Raw genomic sequence first — 14,394 nt, 5'->3', positions numbered from 1 at the left:
ACGCCGGGTGGTCGTACGCCTCTTTATGCACGCGTCCAAGGCTGCACGGAGGCGGTCCATCTTGTGGTAGTTCTTCATGTTCTGGCTGCTTGACATGACGTCCTGGAGCATGCGTTGGCGCTTCTCTTCGGGAATGTAGGCTGGGTCCTGTGTTTCGTCCATGCGATTGGGGTCCGAGCCGTATTGGCTAAAAGCATCTTTCAAACGGTCCGGCACAGGCGGCTGCTCGCGATAGCCTTTGTTCCGGAATGCGGCCTGCCGCCTGCGAACGCGCTGCACGCTCGACGCCGCGACAAAGGCGCTGACCGGGCGTAGCAAGCGTCGCATACAAAATCGTGAAAGCCGCTGACGACCCTTTCTCACTCTCTCTTTCAGCGAAGCACGTAACCCTCGCGGCTGATAAAAAAGAAATAAAAAAAGAGATGATTTGAAGAAAGCAAATAGACAGGAGGGCCCCTGTTTCTTTTCGTGTTATTCTCTCTTTTTCTTTTCTTTCTCCTTGTGAAATCCAGAATTGAACGACAGCCTTTTTTTTGCGGCCTTGTGTTGGACAGCAAAGCACAGAGGGGAGGGGAAGATGGCACAGACAACAGTGGTGAGGAGTTGAACGTCATGATCAGGAAATGCATGCACCGAGATGCGCTTAAAAAAAACAAGTACGTTTTATGGTAGTGTTCTTTTTCCTTATTCTTATGGCATCCCTTCGTGAAGGGGGTATTCGTTCTTGTGAGAAAGGAGGAGCCTGCGGTGAAAAATACAGTTGATTTCACGCCGTTAATAGCAACACTACAGGAATTCAAGACTTCGTGTCCCACACCGCTCTTTGTTCGTCGTTGTGGTGGTGCTTGTTGTTCATCGTGGAGCCGTCGGATCTGTCATCCGCTCTAGCAAGATTCTTTCAAGCTTCGCCGGTGGCACATTTTCGGCGATAGACAGATAGGCCAGCCGGTCACGATGGAGCACAATCGACGCCAATGTGTCTCGCTGCTGGTACCGCATCCATTCTTCCATCGTCGTCTCCACCGTCATCGTGCCTTCATTTTTCAGCAACACCTCTTCAATGTGCGGTTGGTACGCAAGACCGGGTCGAACAAAAGGGTCGCCCATCGTGTACTTCAACCAGTGCTCTCGCCGACTGTCACAGACTACGCTACCGTTCGTTGATGGGGGGGAAGGACAGTAAAAGAAAGTCCAAGCTACCGGGAAACTTCCTTCAAAGATACATGTCAACAAAAAAAAGAGAGAGAGAGGAGAGAGAAGAGAGAGAGAGAGGTGCGATGTTGCGGGCAGAGGACGTCACGGTGAAGGAACAGAGGAAAGGGAGGCAAGAACGGTTCCAAATCGTGGATGGCATAGACTTGACAAAGGAGCGGACGCGTGACAAGCGCATGATTTGACGATTGATCAAAACAAAGACGCCGAGTGTGAAGACGTTCCCGTCAGAAGGATTTGTAGTTCTGCCATGGTGAGAGAAAAGGGGAGGGAATTGTATAAACGCACAAGAAAGATCTAAGGAAAAGAGTAGAGTCACAGAGAACGGAAAGAAGAAAAAGGAGAGAAACAGGATACTGGACAGAAAGACACGCCAAGCGCCATGCGAAGTCACGTAAAAACGAGAGGAGGGGGAGAGGGCGGAGAATTCTCGTTCTCTTGCACGCGGCTTCCTCACAGCCACGCAGACTTGGCAGTTTTGCGATACATAGCGTCAAACAATTTGTCCATGTTCGCCTCCGTGAACCCGCATGATTTCTCGCCGCTGCCATCGACGGCAACGCTCTGTCCCGGGACGGCGTTCGCGAGCTTAGGGGCGTACTTGGGAGGCAGGCCTCCGGGAGCGACAGGCGCAGGTGCGGCCTGCGGTGGAGACGACGATGACGACGTCGGGCGCGCCGACTGCGGGGCACCACCACGAGCACCTTCGCTCACTTTCGGTCCGTTCGTGGTCGCCGTGAACTGCCGCGGCGGCTGCTGGCGGATGATGGCGCTGCGCTTTTCGCGCTGCGGCCCCGGCGCATCGGTGCCGTCGTCGAGGAGCGCCTGAAGATGGGACATCGCCTTGACAGCTGCCAAGCCCTCCAGCGGAGTACGCGGCTTTGCCAAGGCACTGCTGGACGGGCGAGTGTGGGGAGAGGGGGCGACAATCGGAGAGCGCCCCGTAGAGCTCGAGAGACTGGACAGCTCAACCGACGGACTCAGGCCCCCCTCCGCAACAGCGGGCTCCGTCCCGGTGCTTGGGCCCCTCTTACTCGTCCCGCGAAAAGGAGTGCTCGCGCCACTCAACGTGCGCAGCAGCTCAAGTTCGCGTTTCCGCAGTTCCATCTCCTTTGCGTACCCCACACGCCGCTCCCGCTCAACCTCGCTCAGCCGCTCCGTTTGTTTGCTGAGGCGTGGGGAGAAGGTACACTCGGGCGGCGGTGGCCGAGCCGCGATGGCAGCTGTGCGAGCCCGTGGGAGAATTCGTCCTGAGCTGCCAGTGGTGGAAGACGCGGGGCCTTTTACGTTGGGGCTCATGCTGCGGGTGCGCATGCGCGCGACGTGCTCGGTGAAGCCTGGCACCGCCACCGTTTTGGAGTCGCTCACCGCGGAGGTCGCTGAGACAGACCGGCTGTACTTCACCGGCTTGATTGTTTGTGTGTGCTTGGAAGCTGAACAGTTTGGCTCCTTCGGCAGCCTCCCGATGATCGCGGGGTCACGTTTCTGCTGCCGGCGGCAGGAGCTTTTGCACCTCTGGCATCGAGGCTGAGCGAACGAGCGGCGACGGCGGCACCTGCAACACGGCAGGCGGTGAGGCAGCGGCCGTTGCTGCTGTTGCGGTGCGGGGTGCTGCGGACGTTAACGGGAAAAGCAGCGCGTCCTTCTCGGTCCGTGCCCAAGGTTGGGGACCGAAGCGGCGCTCGTACTGCAAGAGTACCTGGATAAAGGCCGCTTTGGAAAAGGAGAACTGTGAGTTTGAGCCGGCAGCCGCGCAGAGTGCCTCGAGGACGCCGGCGTCCTCGGGGTAGAGCAGGTTGACCATGTGCTTCACCTGATCCAGGCTCACAGCCTCCTCCTCTCGTGGGTTTCCAGCGCTGTATTTGTAAAACAAGGCGCCAAAGCGGATGCTCCGCAGTTCATCGTGCATCGCTCGTTGCTGAGGGGTGAAGCTTGCACACAGAGAGGCAGCCGGATGCGGTTGCGTCGTCGAGGAAGTTGACGCGGCGGAGGTGGTGGTCACCGTGTCGACGGAACCTTCCTTTGCGAACTTCCTTCCTTTTTAGTCGAGCTATCGTCCCGCTTTGCCTTGCGTGAGGGCGCGCGCGACGCAGCTGTCTTTTCGGTCGATCGCACAATGACAATGGTGGCCTCCGGTTTGGGGGCGACCCTCGCACGCGCAGGTTTTGCTCTTCGTGGCGCACTCGCTCGGCTTCCTGACGGACAGCCTCCACGTTCTTCTCACGCTTCTCCTGCCAGGCCAGCATGCGGTCGCTGATTTGATCCTGCTTCCTCCTAGTGAGCTTCATGCCGTTGCCAATCACGTTCTCCTTCGCCGCGTCTTCCGCGTGGCGCTGCCGAATCTGCAGGCGGAGAAGGCGCTCCCCTCCGTCGCGGTAGAGGCGCTGCCCGGGGTCGTCCTTGAATCGAGGGCTGCGGCTCCGACTGCGGCTGCGACGCGCTCGGCGCTCCTCGACAATGGCTTTAGTCCCTTGAGACAACGTTGGGTGGAACGGGAGCTTTTGCATCTGCTCGATTTGCAAGTCAATGCGTCGCCGCTCGACCTGCTCCTGTTTCAGTTTGTGCTCCTCCAGCCGATCTTCGACGGGGCGGTAGCTCTCGGCCGCAAGGCGCTCGGCCATGGGCGTGATGGTGGGCTGGAAGGTCCACTCCTTGTCTGTCCTCTTTGCCTCCTCCTCCTCCAGCTCTTGGCGCAGCCTCTCCAGCTCCTTTTGCTGAGCCTTCGCGCCAAGATGTAGCCGCTGCCCTGCCGTGATGGAAACCGCGGAAGGGCGGAGGGGCTTCGGCTTTGCATTCTTCTCTTGCTCCACGCGTTTCTCGTACTTTTCCTGCTGTCTCGCCGCCATGCACGCATTCGGCTTCGTTAAGCGATCGATGGCGGCCTTGTCCACCTTTTTCTTCCGTTTCGGCTTATCGTCGTCAAAGCCGAGTTGCTCATTCACCCGCATCGCCGCGAGGCTTCGGTGGAGTCTCTGCAGGTAGGCCACGTCCCTCGCAGCGGCTGCGTCTGAGTCTTCGTCGCCGCCGTCTCGCGCGTCGTCGATGCGGATGTCTTTGAAATGAAGTCCGTCGCGTGCACTACGTCTGTTGTCGCCACCGCTACCGCCGCCAGCGGTGGTGGTCTTGCGAAACGGTGACCCATCGAGCCCTGCCGCCGTCCCGAGTTCGCGTTCAAGGTCTGTGTACCGCCGCCTCAGCGTGCGCCGCACGAGCTCGTCGACGCTACTAGCATCGCTGCTGGAGTGTTCGTTGCTGCTCCCGCTGAGGTCACGATGGTAGTAGTCGTCGCCGTAGCGGCGCGGTCGACCGTACACGTAGTCCGCAGCGTCGCGGCCAGAGAGGCTGCTATCCTGCGAGGATTCCCCATCCGAGACGAGGATCGCCCTCGGATTGGTGAACAAACTCATACCAGGCGGTGCGGCTAACGGCAGCAAAATGAGTCTCACCCAGAGCAAAAACTTCTCTGACTGTCAGTTACCGAAAAACAAAGAGCAAAAAACGGGAGAAATAAAAAGTGTGAAAACGAAAGTACAATCTAATCTAGTGAGTACAAAGCGGAAACCGCAAAAAAGTAGATGAAAAAAAAAGGAGTAGGCAGAGGATGCCCCGCTCCCGTCTAATAAAATGATTCTGTTTTTTTTTTTTTAGCGGAAATGTTTAGTGAAGCAAGTGTTCCTCCTTAAACCCATGTGTGTAGATGTACGCGTATTGATGCTGAAGAGAGAGAAAGGGTATGGAGAGAGAAAGAGAGAGAGAGGAAAGAAAAGTCGGTAAAGAAGCCTGCCTGCAGTAGACCAAGGTGATTGACTCCTGTGTGACTGTCTCACCTAAGAGACCTCTGCAAAGCAGAAAGCACACACACTGACAGTGTCTCTTTTTTTTTTTTTTAGTGAAGCACGCAGAGGCACCGCCCTGCAATAGATTACTCGATGTTATGGTCAAAATTGATGTCATTTCTTTTTTTTCACTTTCTGTCTGTTAGCGAAACAACAAAAAAAAAAAAAAAGGCATAATTACAGAGTTAAACGGGGTGAATGTCTCTTTCAACAAGTTCGAGGGAAGATGACAAGCAAGAAGGGGCCCACAAAAACCTGAAAAGCAGTGACAGAATGAAGAGAAGGTCTGGGTCACGGTTTTAGGCGTCCTCGTCATCGCAAGACTCCCAGTACGGCTCCGGCTCATCTTCGTCGCCTCCCTCCTCGTTTCCTTCGTCGTCTTCGGGCTGTAGGAGGTCGATAGGATTGGGGTGGTCCATGTCGGGCACCTTGGCCGCCTCCTCCGGGCCGCCCATGTCGCCAACGAGGACCGCAATTGCGTTATCCACCTCCGCCAGAGACGTGGCGTCGCCTTCGGACACTACAAGCATCACGCGCGCGCGTCGCAGCAGCCGTGCGGAGTCGTGGAGTCGCTTCCGTAGGCGCGCGCTCTCGCCCAGTAAGAACCAGACGTACGGGTTGTTGTCGCCCAGTTGCAGCACCTCAAGGAGGTACTTGAACGCCTCATCCGGGTTCACCTGCATGAGCAGTCGGCCCAGTTCAATCTTGGACTCGTAGGTCGGCTGGTGCTCCTCGCTCAGCCGGTGGGTGAGGTCCACTGCCTGCCGGAGCGAGGCCAACGCGTCCTCGGGGCGGTTTTGGCTGAGGCGCAGCGATGCCTGCAGCTGATGCGCCTCGACGCCGTCCGCGTTGTGCTGCAGCGCGCGGTTCACCAGCTCCTCGCAGTTCTGCTCCGCGTTTTCAGAGAAGCAGAGATCCGTCAAGTACAGCTCCGCGGAAGCGCAGCACATCGTCGCCATGGTTTCGTTGAGCGTCTTCTTCGCCTTCTTCTTCCGGCAGCCGTGCAGCATGAGACTCGCGATGTCGTACGCCTTTTTTGTAGCACTGCAGCGCCTCCTCGGCCTCGCACAGCTGTGCTAGGTTCAGGTACTTGACATAGCCATGGTTGGGGTTCACCTCAATGGCGTGACGGAGCATCTGCTGCGCTCGGGGAAGGTCCTGCCCGTAGTGAATCATGATCTCGGCGTAGGCCTCAAGAACCTCATCGTTGTTGGGAGATTTGGAGAGGGCGACATCGTAAAACTCGCAGGCCGCTTTGATGTTGCCAACGTCCACGGCGCTCTGGGCAAGACCTAAAAGCGATTCCACATTCATGCCGCTAAGATTTGTTCACTCGATGAAGCACCGTAAGGCAGAATCCACCGACGAAAGATGCTGGAGAAGGAAGAAGAAATGGGAGAGGGGAGAGAGGTCGACGTCACAGATCGGAAAAAATCTTCCTTCACTGTTTGTTTCTCTGCGTCTGTCTGTGCGTGTGCGCTCACCGCTAATGTCGTTCACCGCGGCGGTAATCCTTCTCCTACCAAGGGGGGAGGGTTGAGCTAGTTCTTTGTGTGTGCAGAAAAAAGCAGGTGACAGATGCCAGAGGGATGAGGGTGTTAGAAAGAGGGGTTGACATTTCGACGATTCGCGCGCCTTCAAGCGCTGCGTTCTCTGAATGGGGAGGTCAGTTTGTTACGTATGGAGCGCCTCCACGTTCGGAAAGAAGTACGTTGTCACAAAGTTTTGGTGTTTGATACACGACGGAAACGAGGGCAACCTGCAAGATTTCCTCGCACCCCCGGAGAAGAGACGGACGAGAGGAAGCACCGCCCTCTCCCCCTACCCCCTTTCTTTCAGTTTTCCGTCAGGAGCGCGTGAATGGAGCTCTCACCTCCGTACCCTTTGCAGCCGCCAAAGGGAAAGCACGGACACCACCTGGAAGCCAAACAGCAGCCACAGGCAAGTCTGCGGGCTGGGAGCAAGCAACAAGGTGACGACCACGATCATGTTCATGGGGATGCGAAAGAGGTTCATCACTGAGGCCCTGCTGGAGTCGTTCATGACGCTAGAACGCAGTGTCGGGTGCGCGGCGTGGTAGACGCCAGTGGAAACCTCGTAGAGCATGAAGCTGCCAAAGACCAGAATCTTTTGATCGTACAGAAGCGCGGCCAGCAGCATGCTGACAACACCCAGTCCGTGGCAGAGGTAGACGAGGAGGGTGAGGGGGAACACGCGCGCCAAGAGGCCTCCGCTCACCATACACAGCGTGTACGCGGCAAAGACGAGGCCAAAGGGGGTTTGCTTGTGCGTGCGTCTAGCGACGGCGTCCACATCACCAGCCAGATCCCCAGGCCACCCTCGTAGAGCGCCTCGCAAAGAAGAAGAAGCCGCAGCGCGTGAGACTGTGTGATTTCCCGCCAGCCATTTATCAGCGTACGCCAGACGGCAACGGAGCGGTCGCCGTAGTTTTCCGTCCAGTTACGCATGAGGAAAGCGCCAGCGCCAAAAGGGAGTGGCACCAAAAACGGTCCAGCGTTGCCCATCGACCCGCACGGCGGCCTCCGCAACGAAGCCGGCAATCACCGCGGAAGCGCTCCCGAATACGGCGGCCTTGGCAAAGTGTCCTGCAGCCACGCCGGTTCAAAGCCACGGCTGTGGTGCTCGGTGACCACCCATGACTCAAACGTCGTCAACAAAAGCGAGGTGCTCAGCCCACCCAGCGCGCGGGCAAGGCAAATTGCATACACATTGTTCCACGTGGTCAGCAGCAGGCTGGCTGCGTACGTGAGGCAGTACACGCGACAGCTGCGGGCACGACCAAAGGCATCGGAGACGGCGCCGGCTATGGTGCCGAAGACGACGCTAGAAAAAAACGCGATGGTAAAAAGAAGGCCTATTTGCGATAGTGTGAAGCCGAACTCGCCGTACAGGGACATGGTGTACGCCCCTTTAAGCCAATCCGCAAAGCAGGCAACGATGTTCGCGGACAGATACGCGCGTTGAAACAAAAAAAGGCGCGCGTCATCTTGCCAACGCGTTGTGAGGAGTCACGCTTGCCGTCCATTCGTGTGATGTCCCCGCTGTCCTTGCTTGCCTGAACGCGCAGCACAGCGTCGGGGAGACGTACGCCCCGCCACCGCGGCCTCGCTTTCGCCTTGGTCAACAATGCAGATCTCACCCTCGCTAGCGTCCTCCTCTGCGGCAGCCAGGTCGTGGTTGCCTACCTTTCCCCCTGAAACCTTCTTTGGGAGAACGAAGGCTATCGCAAAGCAAATCACGCCCGTCGCGATGCCATACCACGCCGTTGCTTCTGACATCTCCTTTGACCCTCCACATAAGCGGGCTCCGAGGTGGTCATCGAGGCAGCTGCAACCGCCGGAAATCGATTCAGCCCTTTCCACCACAAGTGGCGACTGCTGTTCGGCACCGACTGCCTGGCAGTGTGTCCTACTGTTAAAAAAAAAAAAATAGTGAATCAACCTTCTAATGGGGGGCCATGAGAGGAGTGGCAGCAAAATCGGGTCGTGTATTGGTCTTCATCCGATTGGAGACTGTCAGAAAGCGCACGGTTGACGGTGCAAAAGAGCTCCTCCTTTAACCGGACTGTTGTTCGTCGTCGTGAAAAAAAAAAAGAGAGAGAGCGAGAGGAAAAAAATCAGCAGGTCTGCAGAAAGCACGATCGTAATGATACGGTCCTCTGCTAACAGCCTCTCCAGGAGCACGGTCTCTCTTTTTTATTATTGTTCGTTCGGGATGAAAGTGTCGCAGCCGCTCTACAGAATGCGCCACATTGTCGTGCCAGTTTTCCTTCTGACCGTCCTTCAGCATCGGCGCTTGCGGAGTGTGGCCACTTAGCTTTCCCCCCCCCCCGCTTTGTGACGGGAGTCTGCCTTGGAGGCCATGGTCAGAGAATCGGTTTCACTGAGACATGAAAGGAAAGTATGAACCTATGTAAAGCAGAAAAGCAGCGGAGAGCTCGCCGTCAACGGTGTTCGGCGCTCGCAAAAAAAAAACAGAGAGCTTAACAACGACGCCTAGGTTCATTGAAGAAAAAAGCAAAAAGAGGTGGAAGAAGAGAAAGAGAGAAAGACGGATGGACTTGCACGCGCCTGTAACAAAAGCAGAAAAGGCGGAATCCTCTTCCCACAAGATATAGCTCTACGCAGAAACGTGCAGACAAAAGGGAGGGGGAACGCTGTCGGGTATTGAAGTCAGCCGCGAGAGTTTTCCACACTAGACGAGGAAATGCTGATCCTTCCACGGCTGCTCTCTCGGACGTTTGTTTTCTCCCGTACGTACGTGTCAAGGAGGAGAGAAAAAAAAAGTAGGTACGACATTTGCACGGAGGACAAGCCGAAAGACGGCTGTGGCGTACCACTCGCAACGGAACGAGTTCAACGGTATTCTGTCGGTTAGTTTACATCTTGAGAACGGCAAAAAGGGGAGAGAAGACAAAAGGGAGAGAAGCGTAGATCGACTTGTGGGCAGTTTGGCGTCAAGCAGAAGAGAAGCGGAGAGAGAGAGAGTCACTGCGTTCAAAAAGGAAACTCGCCGGCGACACACGCAGACACACACACACACACACGCGCGCAAAAAAAAAGGCACATCCACCGTGGCGCGCCTACTGCTCCGCATCCTCGTCGTCAGAGCTATTCAAGTCAAACAGCTCAAATTGCTCTGTGAGTCGCAGCAAGTCAAACCAGCGAGAACGCTCCTTCTCGTAGTTGACCTCGTCATTTTCGTTGCGCTCGCACTGCATGCAGAGCGCACGGACGTCGCGCTGCGTTAGGTGGTACGGGGCGTTGATGAGGGAGTTGCAGTAGTCAGCGAACGGCAGCCAGCCGGTTTGGGCTTCGTCGAGCATGCGGAACATACGGAAGAAGTCGCCCTCAACGTCCTTGCGATTGAGACCGTGGACCGTGGTGTTCTCACTTTCTTCCTCGGTGAAGCTGAAGTCCTCGCCGGTGGCCTGGAAGTACTGGATTGCGCGAGCGCTGCCACGGCAAAAAGGCTCAATGAGAAGCGTGCCCTCCTCGTCGACCATGCTGAAGGTGGAGGTCATGATATAGAGTACCTGCGTCGGCGTCAGCTGGAAGCTCTCACGCAGGAGCTGATCAGCCACGGACGCGGGAATAGAGCCGTCAGTGCTCTCGGCAGCGGCTGAAAACGTCTTCACCATTTTTTGAATGAGAATCTCGCTGTCTTCGTCCTCGACAACCGGGGCGTAGTGGCCCGACGGCGGCCGCTGCGGCTGCAGAGGATCCGTCTCTAATGCCAGTTGCCGAAAGTAGTCAGCGCTCCACGCCAGAATGTCCTCTGGCTGCGCGCGAAGCACCTCCCTTGCATACTCCTTCAAGATCTCTGGAAAGTTCTCCGGAAGGCGCTGCCTCGGCTGATAGCGGGTAGCCAATGTGCGCTCGCGGAAGGTCTCCATTGTCGGACCGTAAGAAGCTGGCAGCGCGTGCAGAAAACTGCAGGTGTCGCAAAGGAGAAAAGCGGGAGAAGAGAATCTCCAAAGAGGCAACGCCGGACCTAAACAAAGCTGAAAAAAGGCGAGTCGGAGGCGGGGAAAGACTAGAAAATCACGATACGTCAGCGTGTCGTGCTCCTGTTGAGAAACAAAAAGAAGGTAAAAGTTTTTTAAAAAAAAAACGTGTGGGGTAGTGTGCGAGCCGAGACCCAGGGGCTTGACACGGAACGTGAGAGAGCAGGACGTTGAAGATTGGGCATAAACGAGAAAGAACTGTTCCTTGCATTGGCGCCCAACAAGAAATGAACTCGCAGCCTCTCTCTCTCTCTCTCTCTCGCTGCAGGTTTCAATAGAGTTCGGGTGCTGTTTCTTTTTCCCCAATGTCCGCATCTCGGCTTTGCCTTGCAACGGGAGCATGAAGAAAGTGGTCCCTTTTTTTTTGTTTTTTCGTGCTGTTGTTCTGACGGTATAACAGATCACACCGATGGCATCCGTCGCAAAGCTACGCCGAATATAGAGGAGTATGGCGGGGTGCGAGTGGAAATTGCACACGCATGCACGCAGACACACTCACGTAAAGGACCGGCAGGGCACAGGTGGAGACCCTGGGAATGTAAAGAAGTGGGAAAAAGAGGGAAAAAAGGAGAAAAAGAAAGCGCATTCTATTCGCGCGTGTAAATCTATAAATCTTATGTGTGTGTGGAAGGGGGGAGGGGGTCTCTCTCTCTCTCTCTCTCTGTGAGGATGACCAAAAGTACACGCTGAGACAGCAAAGACAAACTGGGCAGAGAGGCGCGCCTCGTTACACTACGATTCAAAAAAAAAAAAAAGAGATGTGTGGAAGGAAGAGAAGGATGAAGCTCAACTTCCCGTGGCGTAAAACAACGACGAAAACAAAAACGCAAAAGCGAAGGACTGTCTGAATGGGAGCGAACGCAACGCCGCCGCGGTGTCGCCCTGGGTCGTGTGTATAGGTTAGGCATCAAAGCTGCCGTAGAGGAGCTGGTTGATGGCTGGGGCAAGGGCAAAGGTGCTGTCGCCCACCACCTCACACATGCCGTTGCTGCGGACGAGGAACTTGCGGTTCTCATCGAACCAGCGCAGCTCAAATTCGTTGTTTACAAAACCTGGACAGCCCCGTTGGACAGGAGGAAGGCGCTCAGGGATCGATCCTCGTTGAAGCGGAACCAACGCACGAACACGTACGGTTCTCCGTGGCAGCCGTATGCGCTGCGCGGGGCCTGGTACACGGACACCGTACCGGGCGCCCGCCGCTGCTTCGTGAGATTTGTGTCATACGCGACGATCTCTTGCAGTGCGTGGTAGGCGGTACTGAGGCCAGCGGTACTCTTCGCCTTGACCAGGGTGGTCGCGCGTGTGACGTCTTCGTCCGCGAGGGTGTTCACCTGGTCAACAACGAAGAGCTGCCGCTCCATCAAAGAGAACACCGCCGAGTGCATGGGAAACTCACTCGAGAGGAACACCGCCCCGGTCCGACCGGGTTGGATGTGATAGACAAAGCAAAAGGGCCGTCGTCTTCAGGCGAGGCGGGGAGAGCGTTCTGCTCGGGGTTGGGGTACAGGTAAAAGTAGCGCACCCACTCTCCGTGAAGAATCACTTCGCGCTCCTCCGTCGTCAGCGTCTGATCCGAAAGAGCGGCGACCTCGCGTCGTAGCTTTGCAAAAGGGCGCCACGGGCCTTCCGGGACGTTGTCGACGGGCGTGTCGATGCGACCCGCACTCGGGCGTCGCTTCCCTTCACCACCATCCGTTGGCAGAAGGATGTCCTCCGCATCGTAGCCGCTGCCCATCACGCGCTGGTGCATGGCGGCGATCGACATGTGCGTGGAGGTCTTCTTTGCGCCGCCGCCCCGCGCAGCAGCCGAAAAGGAGTCTTGTGGCGCTGTCTTCCGGCCACCCCCCAACCCGCGGGAGAGGGAGAGGTTCACGGGACCTTGGTCGATCGCGTCGTCGCCGAGGTCGTCCACCTCCGCGTCTGCGTCACGATGGGCTCCACGGCCTCGTCGGCGGCCACTTCCATCGCTGCGAGCCGTCTTCGCTTCGGCGGCGGTGCCCTTCTTCTTTTGGTTCCGTTTTGTTTGCGGATTGCCTGCCCACCTCCACGACCTCCCGTTACGCGCACGTGTCGCGCAGCGCGGAGCTGTTCGGATGGACGATGCCGCAGCAGGTGCAGGTGCACTTGTGCTCGTACTCGGCGAAGCATTCTGGGCAGATGTCCCGACCACACGTGCAGTGAAAGAAGTGAAGTGACTTCTTCCCCGACGTTGTAGGAGGGAATTCGTAATCGCAAAAGTCGCACACAAAGCCGTACTGGTACTTTTTGTTGGGGATCTGAAACAGCTCTTTGAACTTGTGGGCGTGCGAGGCGGACTTCGCTTGCTCCTCCGCCAGCCACGTGATGTTGTAGCGCTCCTGGTCCTCCGTGATCGTCAAGCGGAAGCTTGCCAACAGCCACTCGTGCTCCACCAACAGCGTGGACGACAGCAACATGCGCCGAGCCGCCTCCTCGCGCAACAGCCTCGCGGCGTCGATCGGTTTTTGCGAGAGACTCAAAAGAGGACATACTCTCCCTTTCCTCGTCAACATCAACAACCTCTCCGCCAGCGTCCGCGTGTTTTGGTGACTTTTTCGTGGCGGCCGCAGCAAAAGTGTCTGCGACTGGTGCATTCCGTCTGTGGGAGACAATCTTATCCTGCGGCGTGGTGCTGCGTGCCCTCGCCGTCGGTGGAAACGTTGCTCCTTGGTGCGATGCGCACAGGACAGTTGCACATCCGGTGCAACCCGCCGCCGTCGCCGCCTCAGCGGCATTCTCTTTTTTACCGCCTTACTGGTGCTGCGTCCGCGGGGCGTCGCGCGTCTCGATGTGGTCACAGACGCCTGGCGCGACAAAGAAGACAAAACCATTCTCTGTCACGAGCCCGGCCAAGACTGATGACGACGGCTTCTTCAGCGACGGGTCCCTCGAGCGCTTCTTTCCAAGCAACGGCAATCGCGTCCCGTCTTTGTCGGCGGCGTTTCGGTGCACCATGTCGTCGTCTTCCTCTGCGGAGCCCTTCTTCCTTGTCACCTAGCAGGCTGACACTGCGCGTCCGCTTGCGTGTAGACGGCGGTGCGGCGGTGGCTGCGCTCTTGCGTGGCTTACCGTCAACGACGCCGTCACAAGGGAAGACTCCATAACGCCAGGGGCGCTAGAAAGCAGTGGACGGCCCTTCGAGGTGCCGGTCTTCCCACTGTGCGACGTTGACACGGTGGTGGCACCGGCAGCTCCCGACGTGTTCAAGGTGTCCTGCAGCGAAAGGCGCCGCTGCCGGCGCTCCGGCTGGTAGGATCGGTGCTCCGTCCACCATCCGTTAGATCGAAAGAGGTTGTCGTCCTCGTCAACCGGGTCAAAGCCGCCTGACGTTGAAGATGCCATTTGTTTTGCTGTTTTTCGTGGGCGGCGGCCATTGCCAGTGCTACCGAGTGAGCTCGCCCGTGACGGGAGCCGCGAGGCCACGGCGGAGCGCGAGCCTTTTCGTGACCGGGAGCGGGAGCCGGTCGGCTTGGAGACGGCGGCTTTGGCGGTCTCATCGGCGATCGCCTGCGAGATCTCGCGAATGGGTCTGCTACGTTTCTTGGCGCTAGCGCGGACGTCATAAATCTGCACCGTTAGCGCACCGTCGACCTCGATGTCGCCCTTTGTGACCACTTTCAGCGAACCGTTGGGACGCACGGGCGTCGCCATGCCCTGAGTGCCGTCCTTGGCCGCTGTCTGGGAGGCACCACTATTCTCCTTGTCCGAGTCTGCATCGCCGTCCATGGAATGCATGCGGCTCGTCATGAGCGATGCCGTCACCTTCTGCGTCTGCTCCTCCACCGCCCGGATGAGGTGTGC

At 57.3% G+C, this 14,394-nt stretch overlaps 3 protein-coding genes across 3 annotated transcripts; all 3 read right to left on the bottom strand.

The window, feature by feature from the left end:
* Positions 1–5,347: 5,347 nt before the first annotated feature.
* LOC126766954 (uncharacterized) lies at positions 5,348–6,362 on the bottom strand. Its single transcript, XM_050484603.1, is given in 2 exon segments — positions 5,348–6,085; positions 6,087–6,362. Coding segments are annotated over 2 exon segments (1,014 nt in total).
* Positions 6,363–9,651: 3,289 nt separating this feature from the next.
* On the bottom strand, positions 9,652–10,464 carry LOC126766956 (uncharacterized). The gene has a single exon (XM_050484604.1). The coding sequence runs from the start codon at positions 10,462–10,464 to the stop codon at positions 9,652–9,654; it is 813 nt and encodes a 270-aa protein (XP_050340561.1).
* A 1,011-nt stretch (positions 10,465–11,475) lies between these two features.
* Positions 11,476–14,388, bottom strand: LOC126766957 (uncharacterized; the record flags this gene model as incomplete). Its single annotated transcript, XM_050484605.1, is given in 6 exon segments — positions 11,476–11,627; positions 11,630–12,031; positions 12,034–12,724; positions 12,838–13,192; positions 13,240–13,397; positions 13,663–14,388. Coding segments are annotated over 6 exon segments (2,484 nt in total), but the record flags the coding sequence as incomplete, so codon positions are not given.
* Between the last annotated feature and the right edge of the window lie 6 nt (positions 14,389–14,394).

Source organism: Bactrocera neohumeralis, unplaced genomic scaffold (genome assembly GCF_024586455.1).
Source record: "Bactrocera neohumeralis isolate Rockhampton unplaced genomic scaffold, APGP_CSIRO_Bneo_wtdbg2-racon-allhic-juicebox.fasta_v2 ctg3289, whole genome shotgun sequence".
Classification (NCBI taxonomy): Eukaryota; Metazoa; Arthropoda; class Insecta; order Diptera; family Tephritidae; genus Bactrocera; species Bactrocera neohumeralis.
The sequence above is the reverse complement of the archived record's forward strand: the minus strand, read 5'-3'. Positions and strand labels throughout refer to the sequence as shown.

Coding starts and splice junctions, on each gene's coding strand:
- LOC126766956 (XM_050484604.1), bottom strand. CDS start 10,464: ATGGAGACCTTCCGCGAGCGCACATTGGCTACCCGCTATCAGCCGAGG.